Below are 16,894 nucleotides of genomic sequence, written 5' to 3' on the forward strand. Positions count from 1 at the left end.
TTCGGCTGCAGTTCTGCGGCAACGAGGCAGGTTATATGCTGGGACTTGGGCTGGATGGTCAGGATGGCAGGTTTTCGGACCTGTTCATTGGAGTTGGGCCAGGAGGAGACGGCTTGATTCCAGATATAAGGCAAAGCTGAGGTACTTAAAGGGAGCAGATGATGTAGAACCAAGTAATTTGCTCAATAGGTTTTGGACAAGAGGCGTTCCTCATTTTATCGAGCTTCACAGATGTTGACTTTTCTTTTCTTTTCTTTTCTTTTTTTTAACATACTGAAGGGAAGACCCTCCATTTGTAATCAGCAGTGATTACAAATTTGCTTTATTGTGGTGGTCTGGAACCAAACCGACAATATCTCCAAGATATGCCTGTACTTTCCCTTAGCAACCACCTAACTTCGTCTCTGAGACTCAGATGAGGCTGAGCCTGCAAATGATGCTCAGGTGGTCCCCACTGTGGGGATGGCAACAGGAGCTGAGCAGGAGCTGGCAGGATACTTTGTGCAGTGCCCTTCTGGTCCTGAGTCCATTCCCTCTCACTTCTCTACCTTTACTCCATCTGCAGCTGGAAGCTCTTGAGCAGCTCCTTGCCCCTCGGTTGGACTGACCATTCTTGACTCTAACTCCAGTTAATCTCACCACAGAGCTCCAGAGAAAAGGGCCACGTCCCTTCCCTTGAGAGTTTAGATAAATCCAAGTGCTCGTGATATGTAATTAAAGAGAGGCCAAGGCATTTTCTGGGAGTTTTTATGCCTTCCATATTTCTATTAGTGTTACCAGCATTCTCTTAGGATTATGTCACCCTCTTGTTCCCAGTTTTCACATCCAGTTAGCAATTGAGGAGACTAATCATCCCAGCTTCTTTCACTTCTCACTTCCTCTGTCTCCTCAACAGTAGGTCCCTTCCTCCCCTTATAGAACTGAAGTCACAAGTCTACCCACCCCCTCAATTCTTCTGAATCACTTTATGTTTTCACGTACTATGTGCCATTTATGTGTACTCTGTTCACTTTGAAATCTTGGGTTTATCTTCTTGCCTCCTATAAAATTTACCACTTTGTTCTGTCAGTCACTTATTCAGTAATAATGTATCGAGAGCTTGTTTCACAAAGCCTGAAGGGCCCTGTGTAATCACTTGTGCTGCAGACTCCGAGATCAGAACATATACAGCTAATTAAAGTTCCCCACTTGCATCCACTTCCCAGATAAGAACTTTATTCCTCCAACAAATACTTTTCCTCTTGTTTGAAAATATCTTATTTACAAATTTACCACTGCCTTCAATCTTTTCAACCTCTGCACCTTGTGAAATAAATAAGGTGCTAAAGAGCTTATCTTTTCAACAAATTATTGGTTTGACTGTTTCAATCCCTTCCAGTTCATCCTCCATGTTGCTGTATGACAGATGTATTTAAAACACACATATGAGCATGGTACCATGTTTAAAAGTCTTCAAAAGCTCTGCTCTGCACATAAGGTGGTCCAAACTTTTATGTAGGGTGCACAAGTTTCCTTGTCCTTACCTTTCCTAAACTCAACTTTTGATACTGCCTCTCTCTAGTCTCTTTAATCATTTTGAACTATTTCCTAAACCTAGGGGTGCAAAAAGGTTAGTTCCTAAACCTAGGAAAAAAAAAAATCTTGGTCTAACTCTAAAATCTTTCTATTTTGCAAGGTGAAATCATTTGACCTCGATCTGTCCCTTACAAGACAAGTGACTGTAGATGAATCTAAGACTAAAATAGTAAATATTGATATAAAAAGTTGGGTTCATTAGTCACATTTATCTGATTTTCCTGAAAACCTGCCAGACAGAAAGTTCTCACTTTTATCCACCTTCATTGTTACCTTCGAGCAGCTCTCTCCATAGCAACTGAAAACTTGCTGGGCTGAAATAATCCTCTCCAGCTCCCAGCGCACGGTCAAGGAATTTTAAAAACAGAGGACTTTGTAACCACACAGTACTCTCCGAGATTTAAAAAGCCGCAGAGCTCCAGATAAATAATCACTTATCTTTCTTCTGAAGGTAAGCACTGGATTTAGAATTGTTTGTATCAACCTCTGTCATTTTTAAAATGCTAACCTAAGAATCTTAAACTTCTTATTCTTTTTTTTTTTTTTAAACCATAAATGTAATCCCAGTATCTTTGTCACTCACTACCCACAGTCACTATTAGCTCATCTCTGGGCCAAGATCTGACATGGGATGCTGTTGACATTTTGCATTTCTTAAGCGATTGGTTGAAGAGATTAATTTTTTACCAGAAAGCTGATTGGTTCTAAAGTCGTCCCGTCACCCCTTTAGAGACAACTGAGTACGTGGATTTATCGGGGTTCACGAGGTCTTGAAATTCTTTTGTTTTTTAAAGATAATTTGTACTTTTAATAGACTAAAATCTAGAAAATGACCAGTGTTTTCTGGATGTTACCATTTTCTTCTAGTACCCCTCTTTGTCTAAAACCTTGTCACTCAACATTCTATCGTAATTTACTAAAATTTATTTTCTTTTATTTACTTTCCTCAGTGATGAGGACCACAGACAAATGGGAGTTCTACTTACCAATGAGGTAAAATGAGGGTGTTTTCCTGTCCCTGGTCCCATGACTTGTACCACCTGCAGCATAAACAGAAAAACTTATTCTTCCTAATTTTTGACTCTAGGTTTAGTTCAGAGAGAGGCAATATAACAAACTTCTTGGCTGTTCTACAGTTTGAAAGTCTACAACCATGATAGTTTCCTGCTGTTTGGGGTTATAAATGACCTACAGAGCCCCTGTTGTTCAGAAACAGCTTGTCATTGCAAATCAGCTTAGCCACCCAATTAATGAATCCTTTCAAACATGTTGCAGGCACAATAATTAAAGCCTTTATTTTCCCCCTTTACCACAGAAATTCCTCTAGTTACAAGTTCACGCTGTGAACACCAACCCACCCATCTCCATCAAAGACAGACTCGAGATAAAGGAAGAGTGGAAATGTGCTTCTGGACAAAGCTTTCAGTATTTTGGATGCCATTGTTCCTTCTACTCAGCCTTGTGCCCTCAACTGAGACAGAAAAACCCTCCACCCAGGACAGCAATGGCCCCTGGAGTCATGGCCAACTGACAGAAGTATTCCGAGTTCTCTCTGCTGACAAACACCCACCCCTGAACTACTCAAGAAGCTTCATCAAAACATTGTTGGAGAAAATTGGCTGCCCACGGAAGACAAACAGGATGCAAGGAGACTGCAATCTGGTTAGTGCCATAGAATGAGAATCAGGTTCTAGGGCATGTTCAAAAGAGAGCAATGGAATCTCTAGCCATTTACTTCGGTAAAGCAAAACCAAAGATGAACCTTCCAATACCCAAGTGTGCAGTGCATTGTGGTATCATAACTCCCATACTCGGGAGACAACAGATCCTGAAGTATCCTACATACAGCATTTAAAGAAGGGGAGACTTTTTCTTTTTTTATGAAAGTGGTAATGTTCGTGTAAGCCTTTCTACTACCTTTCTGCAGGTTGAGAGGTATTGATTTGTGAGTGTGAACTTAGTTCTCTCTTCTTTCTGATTTACTAATCCTTTCTGTGAGCTTGCAATGAATGTGCACGTGACTGGTTAGATAGATGCTGTTTGTTTTCTGGGAATAATAATAGCTATCTGATATTTGTCTAATGTTGGATTTTTAAGTACTTTCTCCAGGATATTGGTTGGTTTTTTCTAATATTTTGCATGGTGGGTAGTAGTTAATGAATTGGATAATCATCTTCTTGAAAAATGAGGAATCTGATCTGGGGAAGGGAAGTGCCAGAGGAGGAGCTGAAATGAGACCCAACTCAAATCCTAGCTACACATTGCTTTCACCAGGGCATGTTTCACAAAATACCCAGGTGGGGGCTTCTTCTTCCAGAGATTGAAATTGAACATGCCTGGGATGGAATTTTTAAAAAAATATCTGCAGGACACTTTAATATAAAATTAGCATTGATGTTAAACCAGCTTTTAATGTAAAATCAGAATGTCCCCATTAGTATGGGTGGGTGGCCTGGTGGGGGGATTGCCAAGAGCAGCACAAGAGGGAAGAACCCATGTGTTGTTGTTGTTTTTTAAATCTTATTCAGAATATTGGGGAACAGTGTGCTTCTCCAGGGCCCATCAGCTCCAAGTCCTTGTTTTCAGTCTTTAGTTGCAGGGGTCGAAGTCCACAATCCCATGCCCACCATCCCATGCAGGAATTGAACAGGCAGCTTTGTTGTTGAGAGCTCGCACTCTATCCAACTGAGCCATCCGGACACAGCTCAGTGGCAGCTCGTTGTCTTCAATCTAGTTGTGGAGGGTGCAGCTCACTGGCCCATGTGAGAATCGAACCAGAAACCCTGTTCTTCAGAGCTTGTGCTCTAACCAACTGAGCCATCCGGCTGCCCCAAGAACCCATGTCTTAAAATCACCAGAAACAAAAAAAAACAAAAATACAGTTTACCATTCTTCTCCTCACCAATGAGATTTTTCAGAATGAACCCACAAGTAAATAAATGAAGATGCCAAAAAATTAATAAAAGAAGCAACTAACTGCCCTACCCCCAGTAAATTTTGGCAGACTTTCTCAGTCTTGCTTAATTCTAGGGGATACATTTCCTGGCCAATTGTTTTTTCGTGTGTTTGTTTTTTGACAGAAGGGTCTTATAGAGAAAAATGTTCTGTTCTGTGCAAACAATAAACAATTCAACAATTAGTACAGTTCCCAAGGGTTCCCAGAGAAAACATGTGTTCCAATAGGCAACGCTTCTGTGATGACACTAATTTATATATATAGCAACATAAGACTTCCCACTGGAAATAACTAGGAGTCATATCTTATTAATGTCCTCTGAGAATTTGCTTCAGGGAAATGTTCCTCTCTAATGACATGAAGAGCCTTATTAAAGCTGGTGGAATATTAGTTTAAGTAGGGGGACTATAAACATGCTAAACTGTCTTCCAGTTGGGGAGGGGGAGGAGTTGTTTTGCATTTTTTGGGTTATGTGACATTATTGAGAGTTTGGCCAAGTTAACTTCTGTTTGAATTAGTTCCATTCCTAGGAAGTAAAACACTGTCTTTAAATGTTTTACCCTCTTATTGCTGCTATTTCTCTTTCTATGTGAAACAGACTGAGGTCAAAAAAGGAAAATCTCAGAATAACCTATTCAGAGGGCTACAGTTCACCCAAATTGCCCATAAGCAACGAGCCACAAAATCTCCCCATGTTATTCCTAAAAAGCCAGGGAGAAACAGTGTCCTATGTATTTCACAAACACCTGCCTTTTGGAGCAAGCCACAGGACTTCAGGTTGTTGAATCTTTTTTGTCTTTTTAGAGACTTTGCTCACTGAGGCAGCATTCACGTTAGAAATTCTATGGTAAAAAGGGAGTTAAAGGGTGAGTTCATATCCCCACATGTCTGAAAAAAGTAGAAAGTGGGGATCTTGAATTTGTGTGTGGGGGGGGAAGAGTCTCCAATTTTATTTTATGTCTAGGTACAAACTGAATTTTTTAAAAAATCAATCTGAAGTATTTGAGAGCACTGTGCATTTAAAAATGAATCCATTCAAGCTGCAGCCTTTGAAAATGGAGAGTCTTGCCGGATCATGGCTGCTTCTCTTTTTCATGAGAAGGGTCAGAATGAAGTTGTAATGAATTTAATGAAAGATTAAGTAACTCCAAAAGAATAAATTCCACTTCAGTAATGAGAACCCTGACCCTGCATGCGTTCTGGGCATGGCAAAGGGAACAGACATGGTGTCTGGAGTCAGCCAATGAAGGGCCGAATCCTTGCTCTGGCACCTTAGAGCTGTTAGGGCACGCTAAACCTCAGCTTCCTCTGCTGTGAGACCCAGGTGGTGATTCCTTCCTCAGGGAGCAGACCGTGAGGGCACATGGCCATGTAGGTATAGGCTTCAACGCAGGTGCTCAGCTCTCTCTGTCCCTTACATTTCCTGGGCCTCATGGAAATGTCCAATCCCTCCTTTTCCAGGGACACTGGAGCGGTGTTTGGAAAGCACCTGCAGTGCTGTGAGGAACCAGACATTCCTCAGCACTCCTTCCTGCCTCTCCCCCAACCCCCTCAACTATCCTGGCACCTTGGGGTTTTTAACCAAGACCTCCAGGCAATTCTGACACATTCAAGGAAGAGAACCACTGCTTTAAGGTCCTGCATTTAATTCACACCTGTCACCCCATTTGTCATAACAACTGTCATGGGATAAAGTGTGAAAAGCATCGAGATTTTTCTTAACCGGTTTAACTAACAAGTTTATCTTAACTCTTCTCAGTTAAAACTTTTCTTTTTCTCAGTCAGAAATACTCCTAAATCTAGTACAGATGCACAGAAAGCTAGTGCCTGCCATCAGCTGACATCCTTCCAGAGCTTTGTTTGGGAGGAATAAAAAGAAATACAACTTCCCTCTTGTATTTTACAGTGAATAGTTAGACCCCTTCACCAAAAAAAAAAAAAAAAAAAAGAAAGGAAGAAAGAAAAACACATTTTATAAAAATCTAAGAACTTAAAAGAGGTCAGTGGATCTCCTTATAACCCAAAATCAAATTCTAAACATGTTTTGGTCTAAAACCCTTAATGTTTTTCCTGCAGTTCTGACAACTGCCTTATTCATGTTAGAAGAGGGAAGATTTCATATTGCTCTTTGTCACTGAGGCCCTCACCTGGCAGGCAAACAATAAACAGCTAAATTAAGCAGCTGGGGGAAGCAATCTGAATGGGCTACCGGGTGCCACAGAAAATTTCTACCAAATATCCGAGTAGTCCGTTTAGCTTAATAAGGAGGGCTTCTTGAGTTTTCACCAGTCTTTCCCCAAAGTTTATGAAGTCTTTAAAACTAATTCCCAGAATCCGTGTTTCTTTTCTCCCCCTTAAACCTTATCTTTCCACCTGACAAGATTAAAGGGAAAAATCAATGGATTATTCCTGAATGAGCCCATTCTTCTTGAACAAAGAATCACTTCATTAGAGACAGCACTTTAGACAGGTTTTGATGCTTTGGGGGTGCCAGTGTTTGTAAATTTATTAAACATCTTCTCCCAAATGGAACTGAGTTACTGCAAAAAGTTTAACAGCTAAAACTAGTGGTGATGAACTGAAAATTCCAGTCCCCCCTTGATTTCACGCCCGCCCCTCCGTCTCCCTATAGTGCTTTTCGTCATGTCTATGCTCAGGAAATTCACATTTCTTAGGCTGGCTTTCCCTACAGCGTTCTTTCCTGGAGCCACCACATTCTGCATTAAGAGAACTTGTCTAAGATTTGAATACCGTAAAAGAGCACACAGTTTTTAGCCCTAGTCATTTCATTCACAGTTAAGCTTTCTTTCAGCAGGCCTCAGAAAAATTAAAGCGAGGGGTAGGCAAACATCTGGTCATTCAAGACGACCAAGATCTCTTGTCTGTCAAAACGAAGGGCTTCTCCAACTATTTAAAACTTTTTAAAGTCAGGAACCAATTTACCTTCCAAGTTGTCTGCTTTTTACAAACCAAGCCTGGAGTGAACCCCTGCAGGGTTACAGATCTTACCCTATGCTCTGCTGCTTCATGCCACACCCCTCCTATTCCAGCCCTAGAAAGAGACCTAGCAAGAGCATTGAGGCAGAGCCATGAGCTGGCAGGGGTCTCAGGCACCTCAGATGGGACGAAGGGTGGCCACATCATTGCTGTGTGCTGCCAAACGAGCCTTGGCTACACGTGCATGGTCTGGTGGCCTCACAGAGATCCTATTCCTCGTGTCCTTGATGCTCTTCTTTCCACCTACCCAGCCTCATGGAACACCCTGAACAGCACTTGAAAGTCTATGAACATGAACTCGTTCCACCCTCTGGTTGTACCATGTTCACATCGACTGATATTCGAGCCTCACCAAACCCCTCGCCTCCTCATTGGCCAAATGCCTCCCTACCAAATAGGAGCAAGAGAAAGGATTGGGTGAGGGGCTGCAGAGCAAGTATGTAGGTGGGTCCACAGCTTATCTTCTCCATGGCACCAGACAATGGAATGAGAGAATAAAGTCTATCCGTGGCAGAGCAGGAACTAAGGTTGGGCGACCACTACTAGCTGTGTGGCCTCAGGTATGTTGTTTGCCCTCTCTTAACTTAATTTCCACATATACTGTGGGTTTATCTCCCTCATAAGGAAAACACAATTTACACTTGATTCTGTTCAGTATCCTTACATACTATATCTAAATGTAACTGTTAATTCGTTGTGCATTAAATAATCAGGTAATTGGTATTCTACATGCTTTATATTATGCAGAAATATTTGGCAGATTAGTATATAGGCTGGGGATTTTTTTTTTTTTCATTTAAAATAATGCAGTAATGTTTCCACCATTGAAGAATTCATTATCTGACACCTTTTCCAGAATCAATTAGATTTATCCACCGAGGAATACCTTGATACATAAGGTGCTTAGCTCTGTTTTTGGGCACAAGGCGTCCAAAAAAATGGTAGCTAATACTACCAATAGTCTGGTTTCAAGAGGTCATTTGGTACAAGGAATGGTTTTGTTACACTTATTTCAACCAACCCCCCACCCCCCTTGGGTCTTCCTATCAGTCCTTCCTAACAGACTCCAACCCATGGAGTTTTCTTGTGGGCTAATTAGGGAACAGAAGAGGGCTGCTGTGGTTTAAGTGGTGGAGCTTCATACACGTCTTGGTCTTGTTGGAAACCCCTCTGTTGCTAGTTCTCGTTCCCGTGCAGTGGAATTGGGGCAAGATTGTACTCTGTGTGGCTTGTGAAGAATGTGATTAATGCTTTGCTTCAGAGATGGCGGACATGTTCCTTCCTGACTCAGACAGTTTGTATCAGATGTTACCCAGTGGGGTGCACAGCAGACATGGAATTAGAACCCCTGAAAATTCTACCTCAGGGAATAGACTGAGAGATATAAATACTACAATTATGGTGAGGGGGTAGGCAAATAGGTAAAGGGAGTGAAAACATACAAGCGTCCAATAATAATTAAGTCCTGGGGATGTCATGTACAGCATGGTGACTATAGTTAACAGTACTGTTTTGTACATTTGAAAGTTGCTAAGACTTTCAAATCTTAAAAGTTCTCATCACAAGAAAAAAAATTTTTTTACTAAGTCTGGTGATGGATGTTAACTAGCTGTATTGTGATCATTTTGCAATGTTTATAAATATCAAATCATGATGTTGTATACCTGAAGCTAATCGATGTTATATGTCAATTATATCTCAATTAAAAATGTATTATAGTAAATTGTTCCACAGTGAGACAAATCCTTCTGCGACTCAGCACTTGCTTCCTTAGATGCCTTCATTCTGAGGCAGGTGCCCTGCAGTGGGTTTCTTCTGGGATCCTGGGAGAATTCTCCAGAGCTCCCCAACTGTCTCTAAAGAAAGGCGGCGCCTGTCTTGCTGGGAAAGTGTCCCTTTTAGAGCCCCTGTGTCTTTTTCTCACTGTCTGTCCCACCATATTACCCCAAACTCCTCCTCCTGCCACGTACCATGTTTCCCCAAAAATAAGACCTAGATGGACCATCAGCTCTAATGCGTCTTTTGAAGCAAAAATAATGTAAGACCCAATGTTATACTATACTATATTATATTATATTATATTATATTATATTATATTATATATTATATCATTATATTAAGACCGGGTCTTATCATATAGTAAAATAAGACTGAGTCTTATATTAATTTTTGCTCCAAAAGATGCATTAGAGCTGATTGTCTGGCTAGGTCTTATTTTGGGGGAAACACGGTAAACTTCCCAGACTGGATGAGCCAGGTGTCGGTCTGTGGGTTGTGAAACAAATAAAGCATGATGGAACCATTTTTAGCAATTCTTTTAGGTAGGATAAAGAAAGACAGATGTTCACGCATTCCATTTTCCCACCTCATAAGTGCTAGGTGTACTAGGTGCTGAGGTGAACTGTGCACAAAGCCGCTGAAATTGGGCCTTAATGGACCAATTGTCCTCAAGGGGAGAGAAAAAAGTCACAAGTAGGCAGGGTAATTTTAGAATGCTAGTGCTCTGAAGAAACCAAAAAATGGTGTGTGCCATGAGATGCCACTAGCTGTACGTGACTGTTGGGTATTTGGTAGATGGCGCGTCTGAATATGCTGGTCAGTGTAGGATACACGGTGTAGGTTTCAAAGGCTTAGCAGGACAGAAAGAATGTCAAATAGCTCATTAATAATTAATTGTGTTTAACTGTAAGATATAAACTGCCCAACTTTCCCAGGGTGTCTTTACCACTTTGTACTCGTGCTAGCAATGGATAAGTGTTGCAGTGTCTCTGGATCTTGCCAACACTTGGTATTGTCATTTTTTTTTTCTTACTTTCTTTTAAAAAGCTGTTCTAATAGATATGTAGTGATTCTCACCATGGCTTTATTTTGCATTTCCCTAATGTCTAATGTTGTTGAATATCTTTTTATGTACTTATTTGCCACAATCTATCCTCTTCAGTGAAGTGTCTGGTCAAGTCTTTGGTCCATTTCTTAACTGAGTTGTTTGCTTTTTCACTGTTGAATTTTGAGAGTTTTTCCTCCCTTTTCCATCCTCCCCTTTGACAACCATCAGTGTATTCTTTATATCTGTGGGTCTGTTTCTGTTTTTGTTTTGTGTATTCATTTGTTTTATTTGTTTAGATTCGACATGTAAGTGAAATCATATGGCATTTGTCTTCTGACAAATTTTGATTCCATGTTGAAATGATTGTATCTTGCATATAGAATTTTCAATACAATATGTTATTAAAATTAACTTCACCAGTTCCTTTTTACTTTTAAAAATATGGCTACTAGAAACATGACATGTGTGGCTCACATGTGTGGCTTGCGTTGTATTTCTGTTGAACAGCACCGTGCTGGAGAACATGAGACGGGGCTGGGGTCTTTCAACTTTGACAGGGAGTTCAGGAAGCATCCATGAGGGGGTGGCACTTGAAGCTGAGATCAGAGAAGTGAGGGGAACAAGCAGACTGGAAAGATGGTAGGAAAGAGCCTGGTGGAACTGACAGAAAAATCACAGGGGCAGAAGTTTGGTGAGAGAGGTGGAGAGAAGCTAAGATAAGGTCGAGGAGGGAGGGTAGACAGGAGCCAGGCCAAGAAGAAAATTGTAAGGAGCTTGGAACGCATTCTAAATGCAGTGGGGCATTGCTTTAAAAGCCAAAGAGTTATCTGGTTTTCCTCAGGGTAGCAAATGGACAACTTGTGGCACTGTAGTTGGAGATGGAGGGACCACTCTTAGGGAATAAGGACTCCCTGGGAGGGCACCATTGTTACATAAAAGTCCAGCCTTGATTGTCTTATCTGAATCTGGCTGGTAAGCCTTCCGACTTTCTCCGGCTATTGATACATTTATAAGTGGCAGAGACTCTTTAGGCATTCCAGTTCTAGGACTACTTGCTAAATCTTGTTTCTGTTTTTCTGTTTTTGTGCTTTTTCCTCTTTTTTTTTTTTTTTTTCCCAGTGCTTTGAACCAGATGCCCTGTTGCTAATAGCTGGAGGAGATTTCCAAGATCAGCTCCGAGAGGAAGTGGTCCAGAGAGTTTCTCTTCTCCTGCTCTATTACATTATCCATCAGGAGGAGATCTGTTCTTCAAAGCTCAACATGAGCCATAAGGAGTATACATTTTACCTACACAGCCTTCTCAGCCTCAGGCAGGAAGAAGACTCCTATTACCTTTCCCAGAACGAGACAGAAGATATCTTGGCCTTTACCAGGCAGTACTTTGACACTTCTGGAAGCCAGGTAAGAAAGGCAAAATTGCCAACGGACTCTGCCACTGAGACACAGTCTAGGAGCCTTATTTTTCATCAATTACTTCTTTCTAAGACATTCAAGGACATTCTAAAAGAGGTGTTTGTGATCGTTACTTAGGGGATGTTAAGTGATGTAATTTAATATTTTAAATCTAAGAGGGGAAATGTAGTGCTTAATTATTGTAGGATGAGTTTGAGCTGGAAGTTGGGTGGGAGAGCAGGCCGGCCAGGTGACAGGGCAGTTCTCTTCTCATGAGGCCTCCTGAACATGAAATTGTGTGACTCACAGCTTTGGATCAATCTCCAAGGACTAACCCATAGTGGTGAAGGCATTGTGTCTATTTGTCTTGCCTTCTGGCCAGGGAAGGAGAAGGCAGAGCCAGTTTGAGAGAGATGGATTTATTATTTATTTCACAGAAGAAGAAGCTTGCAGAAAGCATGATTCATGACAGCGCAGTTAATAGCTCTTTTGTAGCTTTTGATGCATGTTTTCAGGGGCCCCTTCAAGTGCTTTATCTCTCTCACAGCTGTTAGGAGATGGGTCCCTGATCTCCCGTTGCTTTCATTACTATCCCAGCAAAAGCTGGCCTTCCAATTACCTTTTGGCTTTCTGCTTTGCCCTGGCAAGTTTAAGCAGATACATTTCTCTGACCATACGAAAGTTTCTTAAAACCATATTTCTGAAAGAATTAATTGAGGAGCCACCAGCATATCCTGAAGAGTGTGGGAAACATGTTTTTTTCTCTTGAAATATTCATTCATGGTTTAGTCCACTGAAGCTGCCATAACAAGAGTGTCATAAACTGGGTTTCTTATAAACAACAGAAATTTATTTCTCACAGTTTTTGTGGGAAGTCTAAAATCAAGACAGTGGGCAGATTTGGTGTCTGGTGAGAACCCCTTCCTGGTTCATAGATGCCGTGATGAAAGGGGCACGGAAGTATCTGGTGTCCCCATCATAAGGGCACTAATCCTATTCATGAGGGCTCCCCCTTCATGACCTAATCACCTTCCAAAGGCCCCACCTCCTACTACCGTCACATTAGGGGTTAGGAATTCAACATATGGATTTGGGTGGGGGGCAGCACAAATATTCAGACTATAGCAACATATATTGATGAATTTAATTTTTGGCCTCAATACTGGCTTCCAGAAGCTCAAAGTACCTGCACAATTATGCTGTGGTTGATCGGCCAGCAAACATATCCTCCAATTTGCTCTACATATGTTTAGTTTTTTTCTTTTTATTGGCAGAACAAATGGAAAACTATTTACTAAGGACTTTGTAAACATCACCTTAGTAACTAATCTCATGAATCTCAAAATTTGGCCATCATTTTGTTTATATTTCCAATTAAGAAAATGGCGTTCCTTTGTAAAATTTGATTTTCTGCTTAAATCTGGAGGTGTGCATACATATAATTTCTTCTTTGCAACAGCTATATAATACGAGATTGGTTCAAATTAGCCACCAGGATTTTAGTCATTTTGTCTGTTACTGCCTTTTGATGCAGATTAAATGGAAATGGAAACCCAGCACCTAAAAAGCAGAAGATGTGTGTATATTCAACACAGATTTCTGGTTATCCAATACACACTGCACAGAACTGGGCTTCCAAATGTTTGTGAGATTAACCATCCTAGAACAGAATAGAATAATTCAATATCATGTGTAGACCATCTATTCAGTCAAAAAGAATTGAGCTCTTGTTGAGTCATAACCCTTTATTAGGCTTATTATCTGCTGGGGGAAACCACTGTCTCCAGTTCCTGAGAAGACTTTGCACCACTGTACCCTAATCTAGCCATCCTCCCCGGTAGCCCAGAAAGTAAAGGTGCCTCCATTCCTTCATGCTCTTTTGTCCAAACTATTCTGTTTCATCTTTCTGAGTCAATCTCTTAATGCTCATACCTCTCTGTTCTTTCCACTGTTTGCCGTTTCCCTTGTAGACGAACAGGCATCTGTACAGTGTTCTCCACTAGCCCTGCCTCTTACATGGAGGACGGGCATCGTGACCACACCCTAAGGACTCTGGAGCTGGAAATGGCGGTACCTCAGTGGTACTCAGTGGTACTTTGCGACTTACTCTTTCAAAACATCCATGGAAAAATTCATACCTCTCTGAGGTTCATACTATCTGTTATTTCAACTTGTTGTCTTCATTTATGGAACTTCTGGCTACTTCTCCAGATTTATAAAAACTTTGGTTTCTGACACTCAGCCTTTCAGTCTGCTCTACACCACAACTATGAATATGCTCTCCACCAATTACAAACTTAAAAACAAAGTCCAATCGGCACTTTTCACTCTTGTTCTATGTCACAAGAATGCAACACTGACCACAGTAATCTTCTCTGGATTCCTTGTTTGACGAGCCCGCTTTCTCCTTCTGGTAGCCAAGCTTCATAAGAGAGCTATCTGTCTTTGTTCTCCCTCATCCTTTATTCCCATACATTTTATTTCTTTAAAATCTATGTCCTACTTTTTGCTCCCTCACTTTTGGCAAGTCCTGCCTCCATGAAGCTTTATTTCGCCCATTGATTTCTATCATCCCATATTTCATGTTTTTCTTTCTTTCCATCAACCCGTATCTCCTGATTTTCTTCTCACTTGTCCAGCTATTCTGTATCAAGCTCCTTTGGAGGACCCACTTGACCTGCCATCCTTAAATCTTGGTGTCCTCACAGCCCCACCTTCAGTTATTCCTTTACTCTCTCTCCATACCCTTGCTGAGTGATATACTCTCACAACTTCATGCACAACTAAATACGTACTGATTACGTTCAATTCTGCTGCCGGCTCAGATTTATCTTTTGAGCTGTGAACACATATATACACCAACCTGGCAGAAATCTCCATTTGGATATCTCCCTAGCACTTGAAACTCAATATTAAAAATCTAAAGCCTTACTGTTTCCTGAACCTGCCCTTTATTTGGTGTTGCTTTTGGAGCTCTGGAAACATTCTCTAATTTGGCTTATATAACACCACACATTCCTGGTTTTCTTTTGATCTCTCTGGCATCCATTTTCACCTTTGCAGCCTCTTCTTTCTTCATGCTGCTTTTAAGCATTATTGCTCCTTAAGGCTTGGTCTTAGCCTGTCATTCCATGTTTAATCCAGACTAGGGCATCTATACATACAGATGACGCATAAGAGTGCACCTCCATTCCAGACCTCTACTCTGGACTCCAGACCCACGTATCCTACACAGTGTTTCTTTTAAGGATATTGTAAAGGCACCTCTCACTTAACATATCCAAAATTAAGGTCATAAATTAACCTGGCCAGACCTGATCCTCTTGTATTTCTCTATATGTCAGTAAATGTCATCAACATCTAGTCAGTTGCCCAACTAGAAATTTAGTTTTCTAAATTTCTTCCCCCTTCATGTCTAACCCATCTCCAAGTCCTACTGATGTCACCTCCTGATGCTCTCTATACCCTGTTGACTTTTCTCCATTGCCATCATCACCATCTTCTACCTGGATCACCCCAATAGCCTTCTAGCTGTACTATCTAGTAATCACTCTGAGTCTCTGTCCAATCTGTTTATTCTCCACCATTTAGCCAGAGTGAACATATCAAAATACAAACCCAGTTATATAGCCGCCCTTCTCATCTCTTGCTCAAAATCCCTTTTTGGCTTCCTATTGATTTTTGGGATAAGGGGCTCCATTACCTGCCAGGGGACCTTTAACTTTCACCGCGCTCCCCTCACTCTACCTGCTCTCACTACTTCCCTAGTTCTTCATATTTGCCATCCTCTCTCCTGCTACAAAAGCTTTGTTCATGCTGTTCCTCCTTCCTGGAACGTTCCTTCCTTGACTCCTTCAGATCTGTCTGTGTCACAATCTCAAAGAAACCTTCCTTGATCTGCCTGAATGGGTAGACTAGTTGTCTGTGTTCACCCTCATTGTACCATGTGCCTCTCCTTCAAAGCCGTTGCCACAGTTGTTATCTTATATTTGATCACATTATTATTTTATTAAGAACACTAAACTTTAAGCTCCAGAGCAGGGATGCTTTTGGTCTTGGCCATCATTGCAGTTGCAGTACTTAGGAAAGCACCAGGTACTGGATCTTGGATAATTGGGAAAAATTGGGGGTCAGGGGTATGGGATGGCATTAGCATTATACAGTTGTCAAACCTAGAAACCGGAGTCATTTTTGACTCTCTGCTCTCCTTTACATTGTCCTCCAAGTCCTTTAGTCTACCTTCCCATATTCCTCAAGTGTGTCTACTTCTTTCCATCTCTAGTGCTATCATCTTGGGTCAAGAAATGTCTTGGATTCATTGATAACTTCTTAACTAGACTTCCTGCCCTTCAATTCTACCTCTGTCAATCCATTCACCACTTTGCCACCAGAGTGATATTTTTATAAAATGCCTTATTGCATTATTCTCTGGTTTATATCACTCAGTGGCTCCCCTGGAGTCTTCAGGGGAATTTTTTTCATGACACTAAATATAATGCTTTCCTTGATTTGGATCTTGCCATCTTCTCCAGCCTGCTATCTATGAAATGTATTCCTGGACACTAGAAACAACAATAATAGTAGCTGAGATTAGCTGACTGTATCCTGTGTGCAAACTACTGTATTGTTTTACCATGTTTTCCCAAAAATAAGACCTAGCCAGACAATCAGCTCTAATGCATCTTTTGGAGCAAAAATTAATATAAGACCCAGTATTATACTAATATTATATTATATTATATTATGTTATGTTATGTTACGTTACGTTACGTTACGTTACGTTACATTACATTATATTATATTATACCCTGTCATATATTATAGTAAAATAAGACCAGGTCTTATATTAATTTTTACTCCAAAAGACACATTAGAGCTGATTGTCTGGCTAGGTCTTATTTTCGGGTAGCACGGTTAATAACTTTGAGCATTGGTTAAAGTGGTGGGTGGCATTGTCATATTCATTATTTTTACAGATAATGCATGTGAAGGTTAGCAAGGATAATCATTTTGTCCAAGGTCACCCAGTTAGAAATAGCAGAGATGGTATTAAAGCCTTACTTATCTGTCCCAAGCACTATGCTGTGGCACTTGTTTTGATGATATGAAAGTCCCATCACCCACCTGGGTTTCAATTTATTTCTATA

General features: G+C 40.9%; 1 protein-coding gene across 3 annotated transcripts in view; it reads left to right on the top strand.

Annotated features, from left to right (window-relative positions):
* The first annotated feature begins 1,904 nt into the window (after positions 1-1,904).
* Positions 1,905-16,894, top strand: part of SLC39A12 (solute carrier family 39 member 12) — a 70,153-nt gene continuing 55,163 nt past the window's right edge. For 2 of the 3 annotated variants that reach the window (XM_019752086.3, XM_019752087.3), the window contains exons 1-3: positions 1,905-2,026; positions 2,891-3,237; positions 11,475-11,756. In XM_019752086.3, coding sequence (XP_019607645.3) covers positions 2,977-3,237; positions 11,475-11,756 — 543 coding nt within the window. In that variant the 5' untranslated portion in view covers positions 1,905-2,026; positions 2,891-2,976. Of the gene's footprint in view, positions 2,027-2,525; positions 2,569-2,890; positions 3,238-11,474; positions 11,757-16,894 lie in introns of all 3 variants that reach the window. The other variant, XM_074324830.2, reaches the window with a different exon arrangement.

Source organism: Rhinolophus sinicus, chromosome 1 (genome assembly GCF_057876585.1).
Source record: "Rhinolophus sinicus isolate RSI-liver-muscle chromosome 1, RSI-T2T, whole genome shotgun sequence".
In the NCBI taxonomy this organism is placed as follows: Eukaryota; Metazoa; Chordata; class Mammalia; order Chiroptera; family Rhinolophidae; genus Rhinolophus; species Rhinolophus sinicus.